The following is a 26,424-nucleotide window of genomic DNA, read 5'->3' on the forward strand; positions in this document are numbered from 1 at the left end:
CCAGTGGCAGAGTTTTAGGTGTGTAAGGGACTTTAGTGGCAGAAACTTGGATGCCTAGGGACTTTAGGTGCCTACAGGATTAGGAAACAGGTAAGCAGAGGTTTTGAAGATCTACATTTTGGATTTTGGCACCTAAAGAGACAGTTAGGTACCTAAATCCCTTTGTGAATATAGCCCTAATGAAAACTGTATCTGGCAGAATAGTAGACACCACTTTTTTTTTATAACGTGTCCTTTTTTTAAAACAGAATGTGTACTGAACAACTCTTTTTTTCCAAGTTGGCAGGGGACTATCTATGAGAACAGATGGGTTGAAACTAACTTAGCTCAGTTTCCTTTCTTGAACATGAAGCCAGGATCATTAGAAAGACAATGTCTAGGAATTGTTTATCTCCTAAAAAGGGCATTCAAAAATTATTTTCCAATTCAAGTCAATCGTTGAAGCTGTGCTGGAGCTTCAAAATGGATTAATTAAAATACATACTGTAGCTAATCTTAGAACTCTTCCCTGATCATCTTAGCCTGCTTCTGTTCAAATACTCTTTTTTGTGAGAAATCCACGTCAGTTTCCCACATCTGTGTTGACAGATGGAGCTACTATACAGACTATTGCCAGCACTGAACAAATAACTGCGTGGCAGAAATTAAATAATTAATGTAATAAATGCTTATTCCTGCTACAAAAAGAATATATCTTGCCATGACTGGCAATTTCATAAACTGCCAAGTTAATAACAGGATGTCTCTCCACTAGAACAAGCGTTGGTGGACTGGCCACCTCTAGATTTTGGTAATTGTCTCTGGTAGCTGGCTGATTCTAGATTTTGGCAACAGCCATTGAGAATTTCCAGACCTACATTTAATTTTGGTCTCAATGGAAAACATTTTTATAAGATAGGGCCATGGAAATGAGTACAATTTCTGTTTTAATAAATTCATTTTTTCCACATTGTTGGAAATTGCCATTGTGCACAAAATACCCTAGCACTTTCATGGGGGAAATGACCCTAAACTTTCACAAGGTTTACCCCACTTCTGTAAAATTAAAACACTGACAATTCATTTTGTTCACCCCTAGCACTTTCCTGAATGGCACTTTGCAAATTAGGAGCTAGATCCTTACCTGTTGTAATTATAGCCCCCATTGACTTCAATTAAACTACACACATTTACTCAAGTTGATGATGTGGGCCCCAGGTGCTTTGGGTAATAAGTGTCTAGCAGTGCCTGGTATAATTAGTGGGTTCAGACACTGATAATCTTCCTAATTAGCCTTGGTAAAGTGGCAGGTAAACACGTCTAACAAGGATTTGATGACAACATTCGTGGGTAGGACTTTGCATTCTCACCGTATTATATGAAAATCTGCTGGAAGAAAAATTATTGAATTGGGTGAGAGAGAGAGAGAATGACCCAGGGTCCTGTCCCTCTGCCCAATCACTCTTTCATTATTTATTTACAGCAGAAAAGCTTCAACAGGATAGACCGAGGGAGCCCCACTTTGGACTAACCCCTAGCTCTGTCATTACTCTCCTGAGAGGTGGAGACACTTCTTCAAATTTTTTCTCACACTCTAGCAGAGATGGGGAAATTAAACCTGGGTCTCTCCCATTCCAAGTGAGTGTGGTTAAAAATTATAAGGTGGGTGCCATCACCTTCTCATCCTTCTGGATTTTGAATGAGCATACCTGTGGGGTGGACCCCTGCACATGACTTAGGTGGCCAAATGCCTGTCTTCCCCTGTTTCATGAATCACTTTGAGGCTTCTATTCAAGTGACATCATCATAGGACCTAATCACATCAGCCATACCATCAGGGGCTCGTTCACCTGCACATCTACCAATGTGATATATGCCATCATGTGCCAGCAATGCCCCTCTGCCATGTACATTGGCCAAACCGGACAGTCTTTACGCAAAAGAATTAATGGACACAAATCTGACATCAGGAATCATAATACTCAAAAACCAGTGGAAGAACACTTTAACCTGTCTGGCCATTCAATGACAGACCTGCGGGTGGCTATCTTACAACAGAAAAACTTTCAAAAACAGACTCCAACGAGAGACTGCTGAGCTGGAATTGATATGCAAACTAGATACAATCAACTCAGGATTGAATAAGGACCGGGAATGGCTGAGCCATAACAAACATTGAATCTATCTCCCCTTGTAAGTATTCTCACACTTCTTATCAAACTGTCTGTACTGGGCTATCTTGATTATCACTTCAAAAGTTTTTTTCTCTTACTTAATTGGCCTCTCAGAGTTGGTAAGACAACTCCCACCTGTTCATGCTCTCTGTATGTGTGCATATATATCTCCTCAATATATGTTCCACTCTATATGCATCCGAAGAAGTGGGCTGTAGTCCACGAAAGCTTATGCTCTAATAAATTTGTTAGTCTCTAAGGTGCCACAAGTACTCCTGTTCTTTTTGAGGCTTAGGTGGGAGATGTGTGTCCAGGTGCCTACAGGGAGGCAGCAGTGCACATGCCCAGAGGCAGAAACTTAGGTGCCTAGAAAATTTTTACCCTGAAAAACAGGTGCTGAGTTTAGATGTCTACATGGTTCAGCAAGAGTGTAGTGAATCACAGTGGAGTCAAAACAAGGACACAGCCGCCTAAGTTCTTTTGTGGATTCCACCCCAGCCTCTAAGGCCTTGGCTACACTTACCCGCTAGTTCGACAGCTGGAAATCGAACTTCTGGGTTCGACTTATCGCGTCTAGTCTGGACGCGATAAGTCGAACCCGGAAGTGCTCGCCGTCGACTGCGGTACTCCAGCTCGCCGAGAGGAGTACCGCGGAGTCGACGGGGGAGCCTGCCTGCCGCGTGTGGACCAAGGTAAGTTCGAACTAATTCGAACTAAGGTACTTCGAACTTCAGCTACGTTATTCACGTAGCTGAAGTTGCGTACCTTAGTTCGAATTAGGGGTGTAGTGTAGACCTGGCCTAAGTTGCACAGTAGCCTATTTTTTTATATATGGCCCAGACAGGAAAAGATTTACAATTTTCTAACATTCCCTAATTATCTACTGCCTTGAATTACATTGTTAATTCTTCCTGAGAGGTTTTATACCTAGTGACTGCCACAAGCTTTATTACAAAACAATTGATACTCAGATACTTGGGGAACAGAAACAATACCTATGTGTCAGATGTGACCAGTCACAACAAACTAACACATCTCAAAATTCAAGTATGATTTAAAAAAAAACAACATAGAACCTTCAAAATAATTTGAGGAAATCATGTTCTGGTCATCAGCATCCTCTGAACTGAAAATATATGTTGCAATTTATTTGCTCAGCTCTCTACTGATCACAACTTCCCTGTTACATTTTATGTTAATCCTTACTTAATAGAATATCATGACAATTTGAGTAATGCATTGATAAGAGAAAATGATACAGAGTTCATTCATATTCTTGACAGCTTCAATACTGTAATTTCATCATTCTTCAAAATATGCCTTACATTCTTGTAAAATATTAACACCTTTAATGAAACCAAACCAGTACAGAATGGTTCACTACATTTGTCAAAATGTAAAATATTGCTGCACTGTATCTGAATGTGTTACAGTAATTTAAGTGCCAAAGATAATAATACCAACACTTCATTTGAGTGGTATTAAAACCTGAAGAATTAGTGCTTAATAAATGCTCTCCCCTCAGATGAGGCAGTGTGGTCCAGGGAAGTAGGACCATGTGAGTTCTAATTCTGTCTCTACCTGTGACTGTTGTGTGCTCTTGGGAATGTCATTTAACATCTGTGTCTCACTTTCCCTGTATAAAAATGGGGATAATAATCTTACTTTCTAACTTTTCAATATAATGTGAATAATGATGTATATATAGTCCTTTGAAGATATATATTGCTATACAAATGTGATTGCATTTGAAATATTGAGGTCTTCTCTACATGTAACACCAAAAGACCCCGGTTGTTGGAGGGCGGGATTGAACCTGGGACCTCTGGAGCTTAGTGCATAAGCCTCGACTGCATGAGCTAAAAGCCAACTGACTAACTATAGAACAGTCTCTTTCTCTCTCTGACTCCAGATAGGAAAGAACACCACACCCAGAAGGTGTGCAAGTTACATACTTCCCCTAGCTGAGGAAGCACATCCCAAGCTTCAGAGACTTCCCAGTTGAAATCCTGGATGAACCCTCACTTGTAACGCCGACAGAACTTGGTCATCAGCGGGCAGGATCGAACCGGGAACCTCTAGAGCTTAGTGCATGAGACTCTACAGCATGAGCTAAAAGCGAACTGGCTGTTACCTTAACGCTGTTGAGCGGACACATTATCTCTCTCTCTCTAAGGCCTGGTCCCCACTAACCCCCCCACTTCAGACTAAGGTACGCAAATTCAGCTACGTTAATAACGTAGCTGAATTTGAAGTACCTTAGTCCGAACTTACCGCGGGTCCAGACGTGGCAGGGAGGTTCCCCCGTCGATGCCGCATACTCCTCTCGCCGAGCCGGAGTACCGGCGTCGATGGCGAGCACTTCCGGGATCGATCCGGGATCGATTTATCGTGTCTAAACCAGACGCGATAAATCGATCCCAGAACATCGATTGCCTGCCGCCGGACCCTCCGGTAAGTGTAGACCGTACCCTAAGTGGTCTCAGTGCCACTAGATGGGACAGAACACCACACCCAGGAGGTGTGTGGGTTACATATACACAGTTTTTGTGCTGATTTAAGTCTACAGGGTAAGTTACTGTGCATCAAGCCAGGTTGTGAATCTACAGTGCACCATCTTGCCACACAGTAATATCCCAGATATTGACAAAAAGGTAGGAGTACAGAAAAGAGCCACAAAGAATAGTTAGGGTTTATCTTATGATGAAAAGAGTAATATTGTTAAGGGAGAGTCATGATGAAAGTCTGTAGACACTTGAAGGGTATAAATGCCAAGGAGATAGAGCAAGGTTCAAGGCTGTATAATTAGGAGTAATTAGATGAACTTAAGAAAGGGGAAAATACGGTGAATATCAAAAAGATCCTCCTGACATTGTGCACTATGATCTAGTAAGCTTTGCTATAGACTCCTAAGGGATGTGATAGAAGCCTTATTGCTCAGGACATTTAAAAACACTTTAAAACAAATGACTAGAAAATGTATTGTAGGGAATAAACTTGCATCGGCAGGGGGTGGACTAGATGTCCCTATAAGGTCTTTTCCATTTTTAACTGATGATTTATTTTGTTTGAACAATTATGTCTATTTTTTGTCCAGGATCGAATTTTTATGTTTGATTCATTTTATACAGATATATTATACTCACTTGAGAAGCTACCGTTTTGTTTTTCCCAGCACTTTCATTATATGAACTCTTATATTCAGAGTTTAAAACTCAGTTTTGAAAAATAATCAGAATGAAAGTCGGCACATAAGGCCTCTGTTCAGAAGTGATTATTAAGAAGATATTTGTTAAAAAACATATTAACTCTTCTCCCCATTTACACATTATTTATGCAGCTATTTGCAAAAGACCAATCTCTTATAAATAAAGTTGGGAAAATAACAGATTTTTGGTTAATCTTTAATTTGGAAAATAATTTATTTATTTTTTTCGGGTCAAATGAAATATTTTATCTCAAAATCAAAACATTTCAATTTTGATCATTTTCAAATGTTTCTGAATTTATAAAATAAATTAAAGGGAAATTTTGAACTAAAAAGTAGTTTCAAAGTGAAAAATCTAAAAGGTTTGATTTTGAAAATATCAATGTTTTTTCCCACAACAATTTTGTGAAATGTTTCAATATTGTGCATTTGTGTTGTTCACAGAAAAAAAAGTACTGGCCATAAAGTTTCACTTATGATCTACTCATATGATCTACTCATATGATCTTCTCTAAGCAACAAAATATTATCTTTATTTATTTTTAAAGAAAAATGAAGCAAATATGGAATACTAAATTAAATGCATACAAATGGACCTCATGAAAACAAATCACACACAATTTATAGCTACTTTTGCTCCAGATTATTACGATTGAAAAAGATTAGAGGAAAAAAAAAACAATACAACACAAGTTAACAAAAGACATCTAATGTCAAGTTACACTGTTCTGCCCTTTTCAAAATATATGGAAATGAAGGTCAGAATAATCATTTTATATTTGATATTTGACGGGGAGGGATAGCTCAGTGGTTTGAGCATTGGCCTGCTAAACCCAGGGTTGTGAGCTCAATCCTTGAGGGGGCCACTTAGGGATCTGGGGCAAAATCAGTACTTGGTCCTGCTAGTGAAGGCAGGGGGCTGGACTCAATGACCTTTCAAGGTCCCTTCCAGTTCTAGGAGATGGGATATCTTCATTAATTAAATATATTTTTATGAACTTGGCTTCTTGGGACTGATCACCGCACGCGAGCCAAACACCAGCAGGTTAAGTAAATGACAAATCTGAATCCAGGACCTAACAAACTGATTATTATAAAATAGATTTAGGCTCATAGATACTGTGGTGATGGGTGGCAATCTAAAACCCAAAGATAAACACTCAGTAAGTTACCTGCATTAGGTACGCAGGACTGACAAAATCATAATATTAGATGGTTTAGGTAACAGCAATATTTAACAGGAAATTACAGAAGATGATCTAGCCTGTGTTCAGGGCTTACCTGTCATAGTCAGTGAGCTATAAAGGTTCCTATGGTTCATTTGTTGTCAAGATGGGGCTTACTAAAGAAGACAATTACTTAAGCAGTACATTTCTCTGTCCATTCCTTTTCCTCCATATCACATTCTTAATCTGACTACCCAGCCCTTGCAGAAGAACATAGTAACCCTGGGAAAACTGCATTTATAGGCTTATTTTTAGCAAAACAGAATCAGTCTGCCTGAAAAGAAATGGGCTACATTATTCTGTTTTAGCTCTCATGCCCATCTTGTTTTGAAACTAGAATGGTAAATATGAACTAAAATACCTTATCCTATATGTCAGTCTTGAATAATTTGATGAGCTCCATACGATTATTTTTCTGTTGGTGTTATTCATCTCTCAGGTTACACTAGAAAATAATTTTGTCCATTCTATGCAGCATTCAATACCACCAGAAAACCCTATATTACAGTAATTCTGCAAAACATATCAAATCAACAGCGACTTACACTTGCAGCACAGTTTTAGGATCACCGACTTCCCCTCCATCACCAATTGTCAGTGTGTCATAGCCAATCTCCAGATCAAATTCTTCAAAATTTATCTGAATAACCTAGTAGAAAAAAAAATGCTGTTAAAAAGTAAGAAATTTCATTATGAGTGAATACAGATAACTTTCAAACAGCAAAAATAAAACAAAAGCCCACATAAGTAATAGCTACACATATTAGTGACATTTTATTTGATACTACCTTGTTGTTATTAACTTGAAAAATTGGTTAATGCAATATTCCATTAAAATAAAATTCTTTTTATGTGGCACCAGTTTTCTGACATGTTAGAAGTACCTACATTTCAATTATGTGGTTATCGTACTTTTTATATAGTACACCTCTACCTCGATATAATGCTGTCCTCAGGAGCCAAAAAATCTTACAGTGTTATAGGTGAAACCGCGTTATATTGAACTTGCTTTGATCCACCGGTGTGCGCAGCCCTGCCCCCCGCCCCCCGCGAGCACTGCTTTACCGTGTTATATTCAAATTTGGGTTATATCGAGGTAGCGGTGTACTGTATAATTGTATTACATTTCCAATGTGGTACCCTCACAGGGCAACATAATTACTTACTGAGGATGAAATTCACTCCTGCCTATATTAAATTTAAAAATTTTGCTTTGTCCAGGAAATTCTGAAGAGATGAGGACATAATTAACACACCCCATGCCTACAACCAAGTTTTGGTGGTACAAAGAAGCCTCTGAAGACATTATTCCAGCCTATAGGTTAAACTGTTACATATTTTTATGAACTTGTAAAAAACATGACTGCCAAAGGTGAAAATTTTGTTATGCTTCTGTACTCTAAACTGCAGTATGAAAGATATTTAATTATGTGCAGCATGCATGTTATATATTATGGAGAACAACTGTCAGCTCCATATTTAATGATGAGATGAGTTTTGCACTTAAAGCAGGAATTTAACCACTTTGTTACATATTAAAAATGCAGCTTACCTTCCCCATCAATTGCTTAAGCTACATTAAAAAAAAAAATAGAAATAACGCAGATACCGCCAACTTCCTATATAATTAAAAATAATTGAACTCTTGTGCAACGGTTACATTTTAAGGTGGGTTTTTTTGGTGGGAGGGGGAAGGTTATGTATATATGGAGAGAAAGAACTGAAAATTTCTCCTTCAGCAGCAGCTGTCAGATAATGTTCTGCTCCAAATGATTCCACAAGAAAAATGCTATCTTTCAAAATGGCTGTCATCTTCCCATTGTTCTCAACAAAACTGAAGCCAGCACTGCCCTTAGTTAGATGACTATTATGAAAAGGGCATATCTCTACCATTGCTATGAATGTGATTGAGTGTCTCCTCCTAAGAGTATAGGGGCCACCAGCACTCCGAGACAGTTTGGCTTCATTTCTTTTAAGAGCATTTGGAGGTGATGACCATTTTGAATAGGGCAATTCTCCATGTGTTTTCTGAAGGAGATAATTTCATGCACCAAACCCTGCTGACAGTAACTTTAAATGAAAAACAATGGAAAAAATTACCATTGACCCTAAGTATTTCTTTTCAGAAGGTACCAAATCTACTCCAGAGAGAGGGCTGTAGGGAACAGAAAACAGTGGAATGTGTGTGCACATGCATCCATGAATTAATGTAGTAGCAGAAGAGAAAACTGATTGGGGGGGGGGAGTGTGGTTGGTAATGGAGGGAAGAGGAAAACTGGTGTGCATTTCAGGGAAATATAAAGGACAATAAGAACACAGAATTTGTGAGGGAATGCAGAGGAATATAGGAAGGTGCAAGAGGCAGGCGAATTTGCGGGACAAGAGCTTTACACTGCTCTGTCAAGCAAAGCAGCTTTAAACTCAGCTTCCGTGGCCTGTATACTCTGTCTGATTTGGCTTTTCTAGAGTCGAGTAAAACAGCCAGACCATGACAGTGAATCTGACCATAAAAGATGAAAAATTAATAAATAGATTTGAAGTTGATACTTCATATCTTCAAATCATTAGAGATATCACTTGTTAACATTTCCATTTAGTTCCTCATTTATGGATCATGTGTGCAATTTGTAAGTTAAAAAACCTTGGAAATTCCCAGACAAAAATTATGTTAAGATTGAATTAAGATCAAGAATTCATATCAGTAATTTGGGGTAAAATACCTTATACAGCTATTGTAATTATCCAAAACCCAAGCATTATAAACCCAGGAAATAAATGGTCACCTATATGCACTGTAATTGTTGTTCTTTGAGATGGAAATTGGAGAGAAAATTGCTTGTGGAGTACAATAACAAGAACAGCATTTTTCATTCTTCAAGTAGTTGCAAGCATTTAGTCCACTCAGGTGACTCACACCCAGTACTCACAGGAGGAGGGGCTCAGAGTCTATTTAAACAATGACTTCAGTACTGCTTTCCCAAGGTCTGCATCCAACCTAAATGCAGTGGTAACTACATAGCGCTTGGTAAAAGTATGTACTGAAGATCAGGTAGCAGACGTGCAAATGTCCAATATTGAAACATCATTGAGGAATGCTATCAACATTGTTTGGTCCCTTATCAAATAAGCCTGTAATATTTATGGAGGTATGGTCTGAGCTACTTCACATGCTCTCATCCAGGAAGTTATCCACCTGTAAATCATCTTTGCAGAGATAGCCTGAACCTTCATTCGATCCATATAGGAGACAAAAAGACCAGGTGATGCCTGAAAAGTCTTATTTCTCTCTAGGTTAAGCACCATCTCATAATCAATGTGTGAAGTCACTGTTCATCTGTATTTGAGTCCAGTTTAGGAAAGAACACCAGTAAATAAATCATTTGATTAAGGTGAAACCACTTTCGACAAAAAATTTGGATATGATTGTAGGGCCACCTTATCTTTGAAAGATTGCATATGCGGGGGTTCTGCTGTTACGCCCTGCAGCTCACTTACTCTCCTTGCTGTTGTTATAGCAATAAGGAAGACTGTCTTCCGGCACAGGAGGGACAAAAGAACAAAGTTACCAAGGGCTCGAATGGAGGCCTCAGAAAGGCAGCTTAAGAGTGTTATGGTCCCACAAGGAAATGAATGTCTCTTCTTAGAAATGTTACTACCATGGAGTTCAAGAAAAGTGACTTGCCTTGGATGGACAGAGGAAACACTGAGTTCACTGCTAAGTGAACCCTTAACAAAATGGGTGAAAGACCAGAAGACTGAAGGTACAACCGGTACCCCAAGATGTCCTGAATGCAGGCCAGCATTAGCTCAATTTCCCAGGCTAGTGACCAAACTGAAAATTACATCTACTAGGGCTACTTATTTGGTCAAATGGAAGGTTTCCCACTATTAAGTAACACTTGTTGAACTGCTTCCAAACATCATTCCTCCTCTTCACCTATCCATATAGCATCCATGCTGTGAGGTGCTGCTTGCCTGACCATAGTGCTCGATCAGTATGTCAGGATAAAGAGGAAGAGATAAGGGTGGTCAAACTGATAAACTGAAGAAATCGGAGAGCCAACAGTCTCAGCCACTCTGGTACAATGAGAATCAGCCTGGCATGATCCAACTTCAGTTTGAGAATGACATGAGGGATGATTGGGATTGGAGAGAAGGAATAAATAAATTCTGATCCCCAAATCAGGTGCAAGATATACATCAAGGAGCCAGGACCGAGGCCTGCTCAGGAGATAAATCAATGACACTTACTGTTGTTTTTTGTTGCAAACAGATTGATAGCCAGAATACACCATTCTCCTAAAATGGACCTCAACATTCTGTTCTCCACAGACCATTCTCAATTTCAATCTATAGGAAATCTTGACAATCTATGAGAATGGTGTCTCAAAGCTCAGGGAGATTGGGAGGATTCCCCTGAGCTTAACCCTGACAATCTCCACAAAAGTATCCAAAGACAACCAGGGAGACATCCCAGGTGGAGTGAGCAAACATCCAGCCTCATCTGAAGCTGAAAATGCTGGTTGCATTGATATCAAGGTAGATAAAGTAGTCAACATTTGAGGACTGTCAGGGGCATCATACTCCCACTCAATACCAAACAGAAGATGGCACCAAACCCAGGATCAGGACCGACCCGGTAGATGTGGATTGTACCACAGTCATCATCAGTACCGAAGACAGTAACTGTGCCAACAGACCCTTCAGTACAGATAAGGTGGCAAACCTCAGCTGTCCACTCTGAGGTGTTGCTGAAGATGATGTAGACAATTGAGACAGTTCTACAATTAATCCTGGCACTGCTGAGGACCACAAAGAAGTAGTGCTGGCAGCTCAATGCTCCTGAATAATTGGGGAGTCAGGAACAGAGAGGTAAAGCAAGTCTAATGCTGTTTGGTACACCAGTGGCACGAAAATAGATGGTGCTGATGTCGTCAGTACTGGACTCAACAGCTGTGCCAGGCATGGTTTCAGAGTCAATGGTGTAGCATCTAACTGATGTCACCTCAGTACCAGAGAGCAAGCAGATGGCTCAGCTCCATCCTGCATACCAGAAGAATCATGGTACTAGTCTGCACTCATCCTGGAAGAGGAGGATGAGTCTCCACGATCTCTGGTGCAGCTGCGGTCCCTTTTGTGAGAACTTTTTCTCAGAGGACCAAGGAAGGAAAATGATCTCCCTCCCTTTTGGGAGAGGCATCAGAGTCTGGCTGAGGAACATTTGCTCGCTCAGTTCTGAACTTGTCTAAGGGGCCAGACAATATGAAGAGGTACTGGGTGTTATTCCTTGACTTTAGCAAAGCTTTAGATACGGTCTCCCACAGTATTCTTGCCACCAAGTTAAAGAAGTATGGGCTGGATGAATGGACTGTAAGGTGGATAGAAAGCTGGCTAGATCGTCGGGCTCAACGGGTAGTGATCAATGGCTCAATGTCTAGTTGGCAGCCAGTTTCAAGCGGAGTGCCCCAAGGGTCGGTCCTGGGGCCAGTTTTGTTTAATATCTTTATTAATGATCTGGAGGATGGTGTGGACTGCACTCTCAGCAAGTTTGCAGATGACACTAAACTGGGAGGCGTGGTAGATACGTTGGAGGGTAGGGATCAGATACAGAGGGACCTAAACAAATTAGAGGATTGGGCCAAAAAAACCTGATGAGGTTCAACAAGGACAAGTGCAGAGTCCTGCACTTAGGATGGAAGAATCCTATGCACTGCTACAGACTAGGGACCGAATGGCTAGGTAGCAGTTCTGCAGAAAAGGACCTAGGGGTCACAGTGGACGAGAAGCTGGATATGAGTCGACAGTGTGCTCTTGTTGCCAAGAAGGCTAACGGCATTTTGGGCTGTATAAGTAGGGGCATTGCCAGCAGATCGAAGAACGTGATCATTCCCCTTTATTCGACATTGGTGGCCTCATCTGGAGTACTGTGTCCAGTTTTGGGCCCCACACTACAAGAAGGATATGGAAAAGTTGGAAAGAGTCCAGCGGAGGGCAACAGAAATGATTAGGGGTCTGGAGCACATGACTTATGAGGAGAGGTTGAGGGAACTGGGATTGTTTAGTCTCCAGAAGAGAAGAATGAGGGGAGATTTGATAGCTGCTTTCAACTACCTGAAGGGGGGTTCCAAAGAGGATGGAGCTTGGCTGTCTCAGTGGTGGCAGATGACAGAACAAGGAGTAATGGTCTCAAGTTGCAGTGGGGGAGGTCTAGGTTGGATATTAGGAAACACTATTTCACTAGGAGGGTGGTGAAGCACTGGAATGCGTTACCTAGGGAGGTGGTGGAGTCTCCTTCTTTGGAGGTTTTTAAGGCCCGGCTTGACAAAGCCCTGACTGGGATGATTTAGTTGAGAATTGGTCCTGCTTTGAGCAGGGGGTTGGACTAGATGACCTCCTGAGGTCCCTTCCAACCCTGATATTCTATGATTCTATGATTCTATGGGTGCCGAAGCAGGCCTCATGGCTGCTCCATAAGGTACTGTTGAGGAGCAAGTCCCTAGCCACCTGCGTTCTTTCCTTGAATTATTTGTGTATGAAGCACCTTTAAAAAATCAGTTAAATCTAACTTGGGACCACAAATACTAAAATGCCATAATCATATGGTTCTTGCCTGGTGCCGCTACAGGATAGCTTTTGTATGATTGTAATATCGGCCCAGGGATTCTCCATTAAAAAGAACCCAGTTAAATTGGCATCTTTGTTATTTTATATTGCCAGACTGTTGCAAAGCTGGAGCCCAGTTTCAACTCCATTTGGATCAAAACAACTAGAGCACATGGCTTTTACAGGTGGGGATGGGGTAGAAGGAAGTATTTTTTTTCTCTTTACAATGTTTCCAAAATAGCTTTTCTATACTTGGCATGTAAATTAAAAACTCATCAATGAACCCCCTGGGCAGATATCATCCTCGCATCGAGGGATAGTTGAATAAGGAAGAAGAAGAGATAACTCATATATCATGTGGCATTATAATTCAATGATTAGGCTACTGACCTAGAATTTGGGAGACCCAGGTTCTATTCTCTGCTCCACTCCAGCCTTCCTGTATAATCCAGAACTAGTCAATTAGCCTCTCTGTGCATCAGTTTCCCACCTGTATAAAGGGATAACAGCATTTCCCTACCTCGCAGGGGTGTTGTGAGGATAAATACATTAAAAGCATTGTGACGTGCTTTGAGATCTACTGATGAAAAACGCTCTATAAGAGCTAGGTATTATTAAGATTTTATTCACAATTGTTTTGGAAGGTCTGGACAACTCGCCTGGGACTTTGCCACTGGGTAATAGAGCTATTCCAAATGTGTGCCAATAAAACCAATATACTACATAATCATTTACACACACACACGCACACACATATATATTACTATATATACCCATACATATATGTAAATAAATCTACCTCTCCTGTGTCCTAGGTGCTTAAATAGTCAATCACTGAAGATAATTGGTGTCAAAGTACTGCATTATTGTCAAACTAAGAGCGTATTAAAAGGGAAACCATATATATTATTTTAATTGCCTGAAAAAATTGGGGACCATTAGCATTTAATAGGCAGTTTTAATCACTGCAATTCCTACTACCATAATTTCCTCTCTCTCAAAAATAATGGATGAAGTGAAAATTAGAAAAATGCTGTTAATTTCTCCACAACTGCCGGTAGCCAAACAAAAATGCAGCAGTGATTTCTATATTACATTTTATTTTATGAATGGAAAACTATAAAGACAGTTCTTAGAGTCAGCAAGCACTACCCAATACTGCCCTTGCCCCTAGAGGGGGAAAAATAAAGTGCTACCATCAGCTGTTTCAACTATATTTCAGTGAAAATGAAATATAGTATTATCAAAATCAAGTTTATCAAAATGTGCTCACAGGGAACCAACTAACCAGCTAATGAATTATCCATTTCAATTTGGATTTAATGTAGCGCACCTGAGTAGATTTACAGCATCTAATGAATGTGATTTTTCTTTGCTGACTGAACCTGGAGATGTTTTAACTTTAGTGAAGTTGAACGCATGGGTCAAGGGTAACATATGGCCATAGTATTGTTTAAAGCGCAAACTTTAAGACTGCCTCAACTCCTATCTCAAGGCAAGGTCAAGCAATCAGTTGGGAGGGGCAAGGAGGGATGGGGGGAGGGAAGGTATAAAACACTAAAAGGCCAAAGAAATGCCTGTCACTGACCATACACAACCTCACTCCTTACCCCTCCCATGGGATACAAAAGAGGTGGGATGAAGACCCCAGACTCACAACTCCCCAAAACAGATCATGACCATACATGTTAAGGGGTAAGACTGAGGGCATGCATTTCAGGTATAATTATGCCTGCTAAGGATGTGGGGTGGGGGTGGGACACTGAGAAACAAGGCTCTGCGGCATCAGAGTTATGGATATGCTTGCTGGAAACTAACCCCAACAAACATTGCATTGCCCACACCTCGGACTTCTGGCCTTCTGCTTTCTGTCTGCGTGACAAGAACCAGGGGAGAGGGTGAAGAGAAAGCCCCCTAACACCCTTCTCTGAAAAATCTTCTAAAGCTTGCTTGAACAAAAAGATCCTGTGGTGAGAGACATACCAAATCAAACTTAGGCTCTGAGAGTCCGCCATGGAATTCAAAGGAGGGACCTTCAGTTGAGAATACATTATTTCCAACTTTAGAGACTACATTATCATAACCAACAGTCAAAACTATGTAGAAAGCTCCAGTAACTTTTGTGGTGGATCTTGAGTCAGAGCCAAAAAGTGGGGCTACAAGCAGCATGGCATACCCGATTTATTATGGCAGTACCAAACCTCAAGCATAATGGTTATGCAACCACTCTTATGTATTAAATATGTTGAATCTGGGAAAGTTTACTGACAAATTTTGCTTTGTAAATTCACTAATTGTATTGGAATGCATATGTGTATGGTGTCAGAAACGAAAAAAGTCTACTCCATTTTAAAGGTAGTGATGCATTAATTATTAATCTCTACATTTTCAAAAAAGCTTTCAACGATTGAGCTGTTACTAAAATTTTAGATATTTTTAATATTTGTGCAGTCTTGATGACATAGAATCACTCAGTAGTTAATAGAGCCTGAAAACCATCCTAGCACAGTTTAGTTACATTTTCAGTTTTATTTAATACAGGGAATTTCCCCTACTCACTATTAATTGGATTGCCAGATCTGCTAAATTATGTGGTCAGAGGTGGGTCTGAAGAAAAAACAGCTTACGTCATATGTTAAAGATTTTTTTTTTAATTTTACTGAAACTTAGGCAAGATTACATAATCCTCCCTGGAGGCTAACTAATGCCTCTTCTGCATCTAAAATAAAGGCAGCAATCTCCTTGGCAACTGTCTCCCAGCCAGCCAGACACAGAAAGAGATGCTATGACTCAACACCTGATAATTACATATCAAGGAGTAGCAAAGGAAATAAGAGTCTAGCGCCATATCTTGCTACTCATTGTTTACTCAAGCAAAATCCCACTGACTTGAACAGGAGTCTTGTCTGAGTAAAGGCTGTAGACTTTGGTCTTTAATAATTTTGGGGAAAGATTTTCCAGAGGCACAAATGCAAGTTAGGCATCCAATTCCCATTGATTTTCAATGAGAGAGAAGCATCTAACAGCACTTTGTTCCTTTTGAGATTTTACCCTGTATCCATACCATGTCAGAAAATAGTATATTGTCCCCCAAAAAGTAATACAGAACAAAACTTTATTGAAAACCTAATAGCTAAACTTATACTGAGAACTGCACGGCAGATCTTCACAAAGAGCATGTTTTCAGGTGATTATTTCTGAGATAGCATTATCCCCAGCCAACAGTTTGATGTGGCTGCATGCTACATTGAATCTAATGCTCTGCATGCCCGATAGATTTGTGCTGACATCTCCAAAAGATAACAAGAGTTTACAGAGAAAAGTAATGTTCCCGGTGAAACTTTCAAACTCTCAAATTCTACACACCTACAATATGCAATTACAGCCATTTTTACCAGTGTACAATTCAATAATTTGGGCTTCTCAGCTCCTTCTGACATAGAGGCACTAGGGAGATAAAAAGTTTAATGTATATTCATACCTGAATCTGCTAATGTAAAGCTTGCAGTGTAAACATTAACTCTAAAAACTGCACGTGGACACTGAGGAATATTTTAGTTCCCTAATATTTGACATTTTACCAATACAATCCCAAGCCTTCGTGAATCATGCTTTGAACAAGGGACCTCTCCATCCATTTGCCTCGGACAAGTATTTTGAGACTGCAGAAGGAAAGTAAATAGTCAAACCTTTCACAATATGAATAAGAGGGAAAACAACAGAATTAATATGTTCTATCAAATAGTGCAACATTTTTTATACATGCTTTTTGTGGTATGTTGCAGACATTTCAGTTTGACTCACAATATCCAAAAGCAGGTGTATGACATGCCATTCATTTTATTGGATACATACAACAGACCAAAAATTGGAACAGCACTCTCCACCCATCTGACATTTTTTTCTGTGGGAAGAGAAGTAGAGGGAGAAATCCTATCCTGGTGCTAAGAATAGGACTTGATTTAGGAGTTCTCAGGAGTCTCGTGAAATTCGAATTTGATGACTTTTATAGGAAACTGTGTGTGTGTTTGTGTGTGTTTATCTGCGTATTTAGAATATCTATAGAGTATCAATGGATATTGCAAATACTTAGGAACTCTGAAAATATGTTGGGGGCTAATTTAGCTAATTTAGGTACAGCAAGTCAGGAAAAAGATCTTGGAGTCATCGTGGATAGTTCTCTGAAAATGTCCACGCAGTGTGCAGAGGCGGTCAAAAAAGCAAACAGGATGTCAGGAATCATTAAAAAGGGGATAGAGAATAAGACTGAGAATATATTATTGCCCTCATATAAATTGATGGTACGCCCTCATCTCGAATACTGGGTACAGATGTGGTCTCCTCATCTCAAAAAAGATATACTGGCACTAGAAAAGGTTCAGTAAAGGGCAACTAAAATGATTAAGGGTTTGGAAAGGGTCCCATATGAGGAGAGATTAAAGAGGCTAGGACTCTTCAGCTTGGAAAAGAGGAGACTAAGGGGGGTTATGATAGAGGTATATAAAATCATGAGTGATGTGGAGAAAGTGGATAAGGAAAAGTTATTTACTTATTCCCATAATACAAGAACTGGGGGTCATCAAATGAAATTAATAGGCAGCAGGTTTAAAACAAATAAAAGGAAGTTCTTCTTCACGCAGCACACAGTCAACTTGTGGAACTCCTTACCTGAGGAGGTTGTGAAGGCTAGGACTATAACAGAGTTTAAAAGAGAACTCGATAAATTCATAGTGGTTAAGTCCATTAATGGCTATTAGCCAGGATGGGTAAGAAATGGTGTCCCTAGCCTCTGTCTGTCAGAGGATCGAGATGGAGGGCAGGAGAGAGATCACTTGATCATTGCCTGTTAGGTTCACTCCCTCTGGGGCACCTGGCATTGGCCACTGTCAGTAGACAGGATACTGGGCTAGATGGACCTTTGGTCTGACCCGGTACGGCCTTTCTTATGTTCTTATGTAAAATTGAGGTTGTCTAAGTATGAACTGAGGTGCCTAATTTGACGCACCTACATAATTTTGGCCTAATTGACATGACAGAAAAGCCACAATAAGAGTCAATGCCTAAATTGGGACTACAATTCAGGAGGTCTGAGATCTCCACACACCTCTCTGATTTACCTCTTTATGTTCAACTTTCTCACAGGCTGCTCCCATAGTTAGCCATTCTCTTAAAAAAAAGTCATAGTGGAATGAGTATTTTCTTTTGAAATATGGAATGCAAAAATCACTCTTCAGTTCTGACATATCCCAAGGACAAATGTCACTTAAAATTCTGATAATGGTAAGACTGCACATTCAAATAATCACAAAGTAAGAAGAATAAGTGATTATTCATTTTTTCATGTTATGGTTTGTTTAGCAATAATCTCTATTACTTCGTATTGTACTCACAATAAGAGCTTTTGAGATTGATTAATTGGGGAATCGAAGCCGAGATATTTAATCAGTCTCAGTAGCTATCTACTGATTTATATTCTATAAAACATCAGAGATTATCCTGTAAGTAAGGCTTTCTCCAAACAAAAAAATTAATGAATTACACAATTTAATCCAAAAGGCAAGACAGTACCCACATGGTGAAATAAATATAATAAACGAATAAACAAACAAAAATGTATTGTGTCTCACTTAAGTCAATATGTTTGTTTACCATATTTTCTCCCAATAAATCAAAATAAGTCTATTAACTTTTATCTTACGAAACCAAACGTTGTTTGGATTTGTTATGTTTATTTTCATGGATTTATTTATGTTAGATTTGCATGGTGTGTTTGTGTTATTATGGAGTCTCTCAATACCCTTGTAACACCTGCCTCTTATGTGCCTGTTTTAAAGCAGAAGTTATATATATGATTTTCTTTAATGCTATTTCAGTTGTATGCAGTGAGTTACCCAGGAATTTAAATTTTGCATCTACTCAGGAAACTGCAGTCTATAAAGGGCAAGACCCTCCCACATGCCCTCTGTTGCACTAGAGGTAGGGAGTATTTGTACATAAATGTGCATACATACAGGCATACACAAAGGCACACGTACATGCACATACACACATCCATTGGGATGTGTAATGATTAAAAGGGAGTGGGAAACCATGGCTCAGTCTATTCCCTGCTGACTCCTCATCCACTCAATCCCTGGAGGCAATAGCTGCTACACCATCCCCAGCACCTATAGCTAAATTCTTGGTAGCCCTAATTCAGCAGCCACATACCCCTGCAGTGTTGCATAAGGGCTAGTCAGGATATTGCCCTCACCTCATTATAATTCTGCCACCCTTACTCGCACTGAATGACGTATGAGTTGTACCACTTTCAATCAATGAGGCTACTTTTGGAGTAAGTTACTGCTCAATATGAGTAAAGGTGACTTGGGCTCCTAGGTACTACTGCAATGCATGTAACAATAAATAACATTTATTTCTAGTGTGATTTGTGGACAAAATATGGTAGGCATTACACAGCCGTAGAACAAGACACTGTCCCTTCTCCTGGCAGCAATTGGAGAAGGCAGCTGATAAGACCTCGCGGTTGAAGGTGATGTTGGGATATGTTGTCTGCACCTCAGAGGGTCTGGTTTCAGGGAAGAGAATGAGGCAGAGCACTCTCATTCCTGCTACCTACTGCTGGTTCTAGATCTTATTCCTTTCTGTCAAGGATTTGCGAGTGAGACTAAATCTGAAAATATTGACCAACAAAGGAGGGGATGAATCAGCCCAAATACACAAGTAGCAGCAATAACTCAGCTTCAGGGGAACAAGGTGACTTTTGTCACAAGTTTTAGCTGTTAAACTTTAGAAACAGGACCACCTAGAGCAGTGGCCCTGTATCCCTTTCAGGAGTCTGATTTGTATTGTGTACCCCAAATTTCACCTCATTTAAAAACTACTTGCGTACAAAATCAGTCTTAAAAATACAAAAGTATTGCAGCACACTATTACTGAAACTTTGCTTACTTTCTCATTTTTTACCATATAATTACAAAATAAATTGAGTAGAATATAAATTTTGTATTTACATTTCAGTGTATTAGTATATAGAGCAGTATACAGAAGTCATTGTCTACATGACATTTTAGTTTGTACTGACTTTGCTAGTGCTTTTTATGTAGCCCATTGTAAAACTAGGCAAATATCTAGATGGGTTGATGTACCCCCTGGAAGACCTCTGCCTGCCCACAGGGCTATGCACACCCCTGGTTGAGAACCACTTTCCTAAAGAAACCTGGCTGAAGTCTGAAACCCATCCTCCTGTTGTCAATCAAGTGGATTTTCTGGTTGTCTGGTTCACTGGAGAAAGAGAGGCAAGATAAGAAAAGGAAAATGTGTCCTGCTTATATTTATATTCCTCATATCTTCTCAGCATGGCTAATTGCTTTGTGCTGAAGATGACTGACTATTTCCCAGTTAAGAGATGACGAATATTTATGTCAGATTATGGAGCCTAATGAAGTCCTGTAGTTTGATTGATGGGCTTTACCTCAGCAGTAATTTTCCAAAGAAACACAGCTCCCACTATCAAAATAACTGTTAATAATATATTTGATTACTATAAAAACAATAGTTTCAGTGAAAGATATATTGACACCATCATTCATTAGAAATCCAGTGGGTAGTTTTGCTTTAGGTTTTGCATAATCTTGTTGATCAGAATGTTTTGTCATTGTTGTAAAAACCGGGGATGGTTTGTATCAGGCTCTCATTTTATCTAAACCCCAAGGTAAAATAGATTGGAAATAGTGGTTCAGTTTAGAGCTGTCTCCAGCATTTATTGTACACTCAATCCTGGTCCAACTGAAATTGAAGAGTGTTTTGCCAACATCTTCAGTATGGTCAGAACCTAGGCCTTGATTTAGGAAAAAACTTAATTACCTGAAGTACTACAATGAGTTTTCAGAACATGCTTAAGTGTTTCATGAATAAGGATGTTACATCATGAATAAGAATGTACCTTAAGTGCCTAGAAAATCAGAAAAAAACAATATTGCTAACCGCAAAGCCTGAGTTAGGCACCTGGGCTCCCTATACAATGCATGGGGAGAGATAGGAGCCCAAGGATAGGATCCAAAAAAAAAAAAACCCAGCACACTAGGCTGGGAGCTACCTAAGCTAGCCAATGGGAGATGCTGATAAGAGGGACAGGTGCCCAACCAGGAGTGCAGGAAGGTTCCTCTCTCTGTTTGTGATCCACATCAGCAACTCCTCTGCTGGAGTCAGGTGGTTTAGATGCCTAAATTGTTTCTTCTGAGAATGAATTAGGCACTTGGCCTGACTCCACACAAATCAGCTGGCAGTGCCCACCTTGTAACTTTTAGCCCAGTGGTTGAATACTCATGGCAGGGGTCAGCTACCTTTCAGAAGTGGTGTGCCGAGTCTTCATTTATTCACTCTAATTTAAGGTTTCGCGTGCCGGTAATACATTTTAAGGTTTTTAGAAGGTCTCTTTCTAGAAGTCTATAATATATAATTAAACTATTGCTGTATGTAAAGTAAATAAGGTTTTTAAAATGTGTAAGAAGCTTAATTTAAAATTAAATTAAAATGCAGAGCCCCATGGACCATTGGCCAGGACCCGGGAAGTGTGAGTGCCACTGAAAATCAGCTCACGTGCCGCCTTCGGCACACGTGCCATAGGTTGCCTACCCCTGACTCATGGGATGTGGGAAACTCGGTTCAATCCCCCCTTCTGCCTGAGGGGGAGAAAGCATTTGAACAGGGGTCTGCCCCCCCCGCCATCAGAAGAGTGCCCTAACCACTGAGTTATGGCATAGTCTGATGTGGAGGCTCCTTCACTTTCTCTTATTAAAGCTGTTCCACTTTGGACAAAAACTTAGAGTCATTCGGCAACAGTGAGTGAGAATGGCTCTGTAGCCTGGTGGTTAAGTCACCCACCTGGGAGATAAGGGATGTAGGGTCCAGACCCCCTCTCCAATGACTAATTATTTATATACAGTGGAACAGCTTTAATTTGAGTGACTGAGGGAGCCACACATCAGAATATCCCATAGCTCAGAGTGCGCTCTTGACAGACTGAAGACCCCTGTCCAAATCCTTTCTTCCGAGGAATTGAACCCAGGCCTCCTACATATCAGGTGCACGCTCTAACCACTGCGCTGAAAGTTAAAGCACCAGATTCTCCTCCAGCCAGATTCTGAATGGGACCTGATCTGGCATGCAGGCACTGAGTATGGCTACTAGATTGGGCCCTGCAACCAAGATAGGCAGCAAATACCTATCTTCTCTTGATTCATGGATCGCTTTGATATAAAATAGACATCCAAAAACCTAGAGTGAGGCACAATGGTGTATGCCCAGACACAGAAACATAAGCATTTAAGGAAATTTTACAATGAATAATTAGGTGCCAAATGAGTTTAGGCACCCTACAGGATTATGAGATAGCCAAGCAGGAGTTTTGTGAATTGCAATGAAGCCTAACTCTATAAGTCTGGGGTTAGGCACCTATGCCCCCTCAGCTTTTAGACAGCGGTGCCACCCAGGCTACCTTCCCATTCCATGTCATGAATTCCATGCGAAGGGACGTCCACAATGTTGCAGATAGAGCTGCTATAACCCCCAAGAGCAGGAGGAGATAGTAAAACCACTGACCTCTTATTTTCATTGTGGAATTTCTCCTATTTCTGAGAGCTTTAGTCAGAGATTTTCAAAGGAACCTACCTATGTTCGATACCCAACATAGATTTTCAAGGGGATTTGGGCACCTAACACTCTTAGTGCACTCAAGTTCATTCATTGTGCATTTGTTGGTGCATTGGGCCCATGCTTACATTTACACTATAGCTGCTCTCAGATTAACTATGAGATTCATAATACCCTGAGAGTATTGCTTCATCTTTGTTTATCATTCATTTACTTTGATCCATAACCTTCAAATGAACCTAATTTGGGCTCAAATATATTCTCTCTATTGTAGCACGAAAACTCATTCTTGTGGCATGTTTTACTGCATCTACATTACTAAATGATGATATACTTAATGAAAATATTCTAAAGATAGAAAGATTAGCGCCATGTACAGAATATTCTTAACATTTTATCCCTCCTTTTAATTTTAGTCATTTGTCTCTTACTTTATCTTTATTCATTATTTTTCTGTCAAATAACTGAGAAGTATACTTACATTTGAAAGACTTAGTTCATTTAATTACCCAGGTTAATACGAAGAGAATGCAATTAAAATGTAAATAATAAGTGCTGGAGCAAAGAATCATACATATGAAAGAGGATCTTTGGAAGGACAGGGTACTGCAGAATGCAAACCAGAAAAAAAAGATCTGTAAGCATGTGTTGAAAAATCCCTGAAGCCTTCAACCCATTTAGCAGCAGTGATTAAAAAAATAACAAAGGCAAACAAGGGTAATAAATTGTATTACTAGAGGTTACGTTATAGGGAAAGATCAAGGTAGTTGATAAAAGAGGAGATTTCATGGCAACCTAATTAAAACGTTGGACATTATGAAGGAGATTGATAAACTTTGTTCACAAATAGCTTTACACTGGTAAATAGAAAACAAACAAAAAGATATGCGCTGAGACTAAGGAACACATGGCAGAGCTGGTGCTTCTAAAGACTAATAGAACAAAACAGAAATCTAAGAGTATTTCTGACAAAAAACAAGAAAACATTGTCTGAAAAATAATTGTATGAGGAAATGGAATGTGAATGTAGCAGCAAGAGCACCCTTATTTATCACTCTTCCCCTTTACTCTCTTCTCCTAGTTTTAACCTTTCTCCTTCTTCTCTTTCTACCCTACCAGTACAGACTCTCTCCCCCCCCCCCCCCCCACACACACACTCCTTACCCCCAATTCACCTCAGTCACCCTTGGATTCCATTTTCCCACCACTGAACCCTGCCAACCCAATCCACCTCATGGCTCAGAAATACCCCAGAAGTCCTCAGCTCCCTCCAATCCAGCTTTCCACCTGGTCAGAAACACCTCACCCACCTACCCACTTCAATATTTTCTCACTGTTTCTTTGTACATCCCCATCTGTCTGTATCCATCTGTTGTCTCTTGTTTTACACTTAGATTGGCGGCTCCTTGGGGCAGCGACTCTTTGTTCTGTTTGCACAATACCTACCACAGTGGGGTCCTGGGCCCTGCCTAGGGCCCCTAGATGCTAAGATAATATAAATAATAACCTTTAACCTGGGCTTAAAAACTGCAGTGTGGATACAACTCACACTGAGATTGTTGTGATTAGGTTACATAAGAGTGCTATGAAGTAGACACAAAAATACACCTAGCATTATAATGTAGACAGAGATATAAACTAGAGATTTCAGTGTTTTTTATGTAGAATTAGAGGTTTAAAATTTAGTTGCTAACCCCTTGTGGTTGTGACGATTAACCTTTCTAATGTGTACAGACACTGCCATTGTCCTGACTCAGCAAATAGCCTGAAAAAAGGAATAGTGAGGGCATAACAAAGCCTAGTTATGGCTAATTCACTGGTGATCATTTTAGTAGAAAAGTTCTAATTTCTTACATTTATTTTGGTCCTTAGCTGTGAATCCAGAAGAGAGGGGAAAAGAGAATATCTTTTTACAAGATAAAAGGTTCCCTGAGGGGAAAAGAATGGAAATTTCCTGAGCACTGTCTCACTAATTTCCTTTAGGATTTGAGGGAATATCATCTAGAATATCTCAAAAATTTTCCCAACAATTTCTAAAGAATCTGAGGGAGGGGAATTCTACAGAATCTGGTAAAATCTCTCACTAATTTTCAATGGTTTTACTCATTGCTAAAATATTCAGTTTATTGCTTCCCTAATAGATGTCTGATGTTCAGCAGAAGGGCCCTGTTGCTGTGTGTTCTATCACAATGACTATTGGAAGCTTAATGATTTTATTCCATTGACCTGTAGATATGAAAAAGCATCTGATTATTTTAATTTACAATTCTGGAAACAAGATTGCCATATGCAGTATGTGTCTTTGTAAACTGCCTGTTAGAAAAGTGTCAATTTGGGACTAATGCTTAGAGTTTTCATGGTTGAACTATTTCTTAGGAGATGACACATCAGTTTCAGCAAATACAAAAAAATAATTGTGTTGTCCTGTTGATGACCATTCCCACTGCTTGACATTTGAGATTTAAGTTTTGTGTGCATTTGTATTGACGTTAGATTATTGGATTCCCACCCCGCCCCCATTCCCTATTTCTGCCCATCGGCAATTCATGGTAGTTCTTTTATCACTATTTGAACATAGTAACTCCTCACAATGCTTGTTAAAGTCTATTTTTTGTTGTTTTTACTCTCCAGTTATATTATTTTTACCTTTATAAAAGTTGAGACAGCAACAGTAGGAGGCAAAAATGAAAGCTGTTTTTCCCCTTCTCTCTCAGCTAATGGGCTGCATTAAACACAATTTCAGAGTTCCAACCATAGTGTGCTATTTATAAATTTAGTATTCTTTAATGTTAGGCATATATAATCTTTTTAGTGATAATTAATATTCCAACTACTCTTGTGAAAAGTAGAAACAAGAATATGTCCATCCCCATTAGTAAAATCGTCGAAGCTAATATTTTACATAACTCCATTTTCAAGTCTTTAACCTACTTAAGGCAGATAATAAGAAAATTAGAGAGCTCATAATATGGTGATGACAATTTGTCAATAGCATAATATGTTTCCATGTAAAACTCCTGGTTTGGGAACAGACATAAGCCAAAACAAAGACTGAGAGTCCCAACTCTGTTTGAATTTCACTGAATGTTTAAATATATGACCTCTTTAAATTCCAAACACCACTATGTGGTATTCAGTTGGATCCATCTGGAAGTAGTCTTTTTTTTTTTTTTTCAGTTCTTATATGAAAGTGGCTGATATTTGTCAGAAAGGCTATCTTATGTGATTGGCCTCTTCCATGAGATTTTTGTCAATTTGGATTAAAAATCAAAGTACAGCTCACAAGATTTTGACGCTGCTTATATTAACTCTAGACCTGATTTAACTCAGATCTGAATCATAATCTATATCTATTCTAGACTGAACGCAACCTCCTCGGCTCATCCCCCTGGAGAACAGAAGCAAGATTCTCTCCCTATTCACTTTAGTAATGTGATATTTACACTTAGCAACATTGTGAATGTAGCCTGTTGTTTGAACAAAGAAATCATTAGGTGCCCAAAAAATCACTGGTATTCACAAAGGCACCTTAGAACGGGATTCATAAAAACCATCCCTCTGGGGGGATCCTTGCCTAAAA

The 26,424-nt window shown here is 39.6% G+C and overlaps 1 protein-coding gene across 1 annotated transcript in view; it reads right to left on the reverse strand.

Annotated features, from left to right (window-relative positions):
* Positions 1-26,424, reverse strand: part of CSMD3 (CUB and Sushi multiple domains 3) — a 1,107,808-nt gene that overhangs the window by 546,920 nt on the left and 534,464 nt on the right. The window contains exon 12 of the mRNA XM_034759587.1: positions 7,133-7,236. Within this exon, the coding sequence (XP_034615478.1) occupies positions 7,133-7,236 (104 nt within the window). The remainder of the gene's footprint in view (positions 1-7,132; positions 7,237-26,424) is intronic.

This window comes from Trachemys scripta, chromosome 2 (assembly GCF_013100865.1).
Source record: "Trachemys scripta elegans isolate TJP31775 chromosome 2, CAS_Tse_1.0, whole genome shotgun sequence".
Classification (NCBI taxonomy): Eukaryota; Metazoa; Chordata; order Testudines; family Emydidae; genus Trachemys; species Trachemys scripta.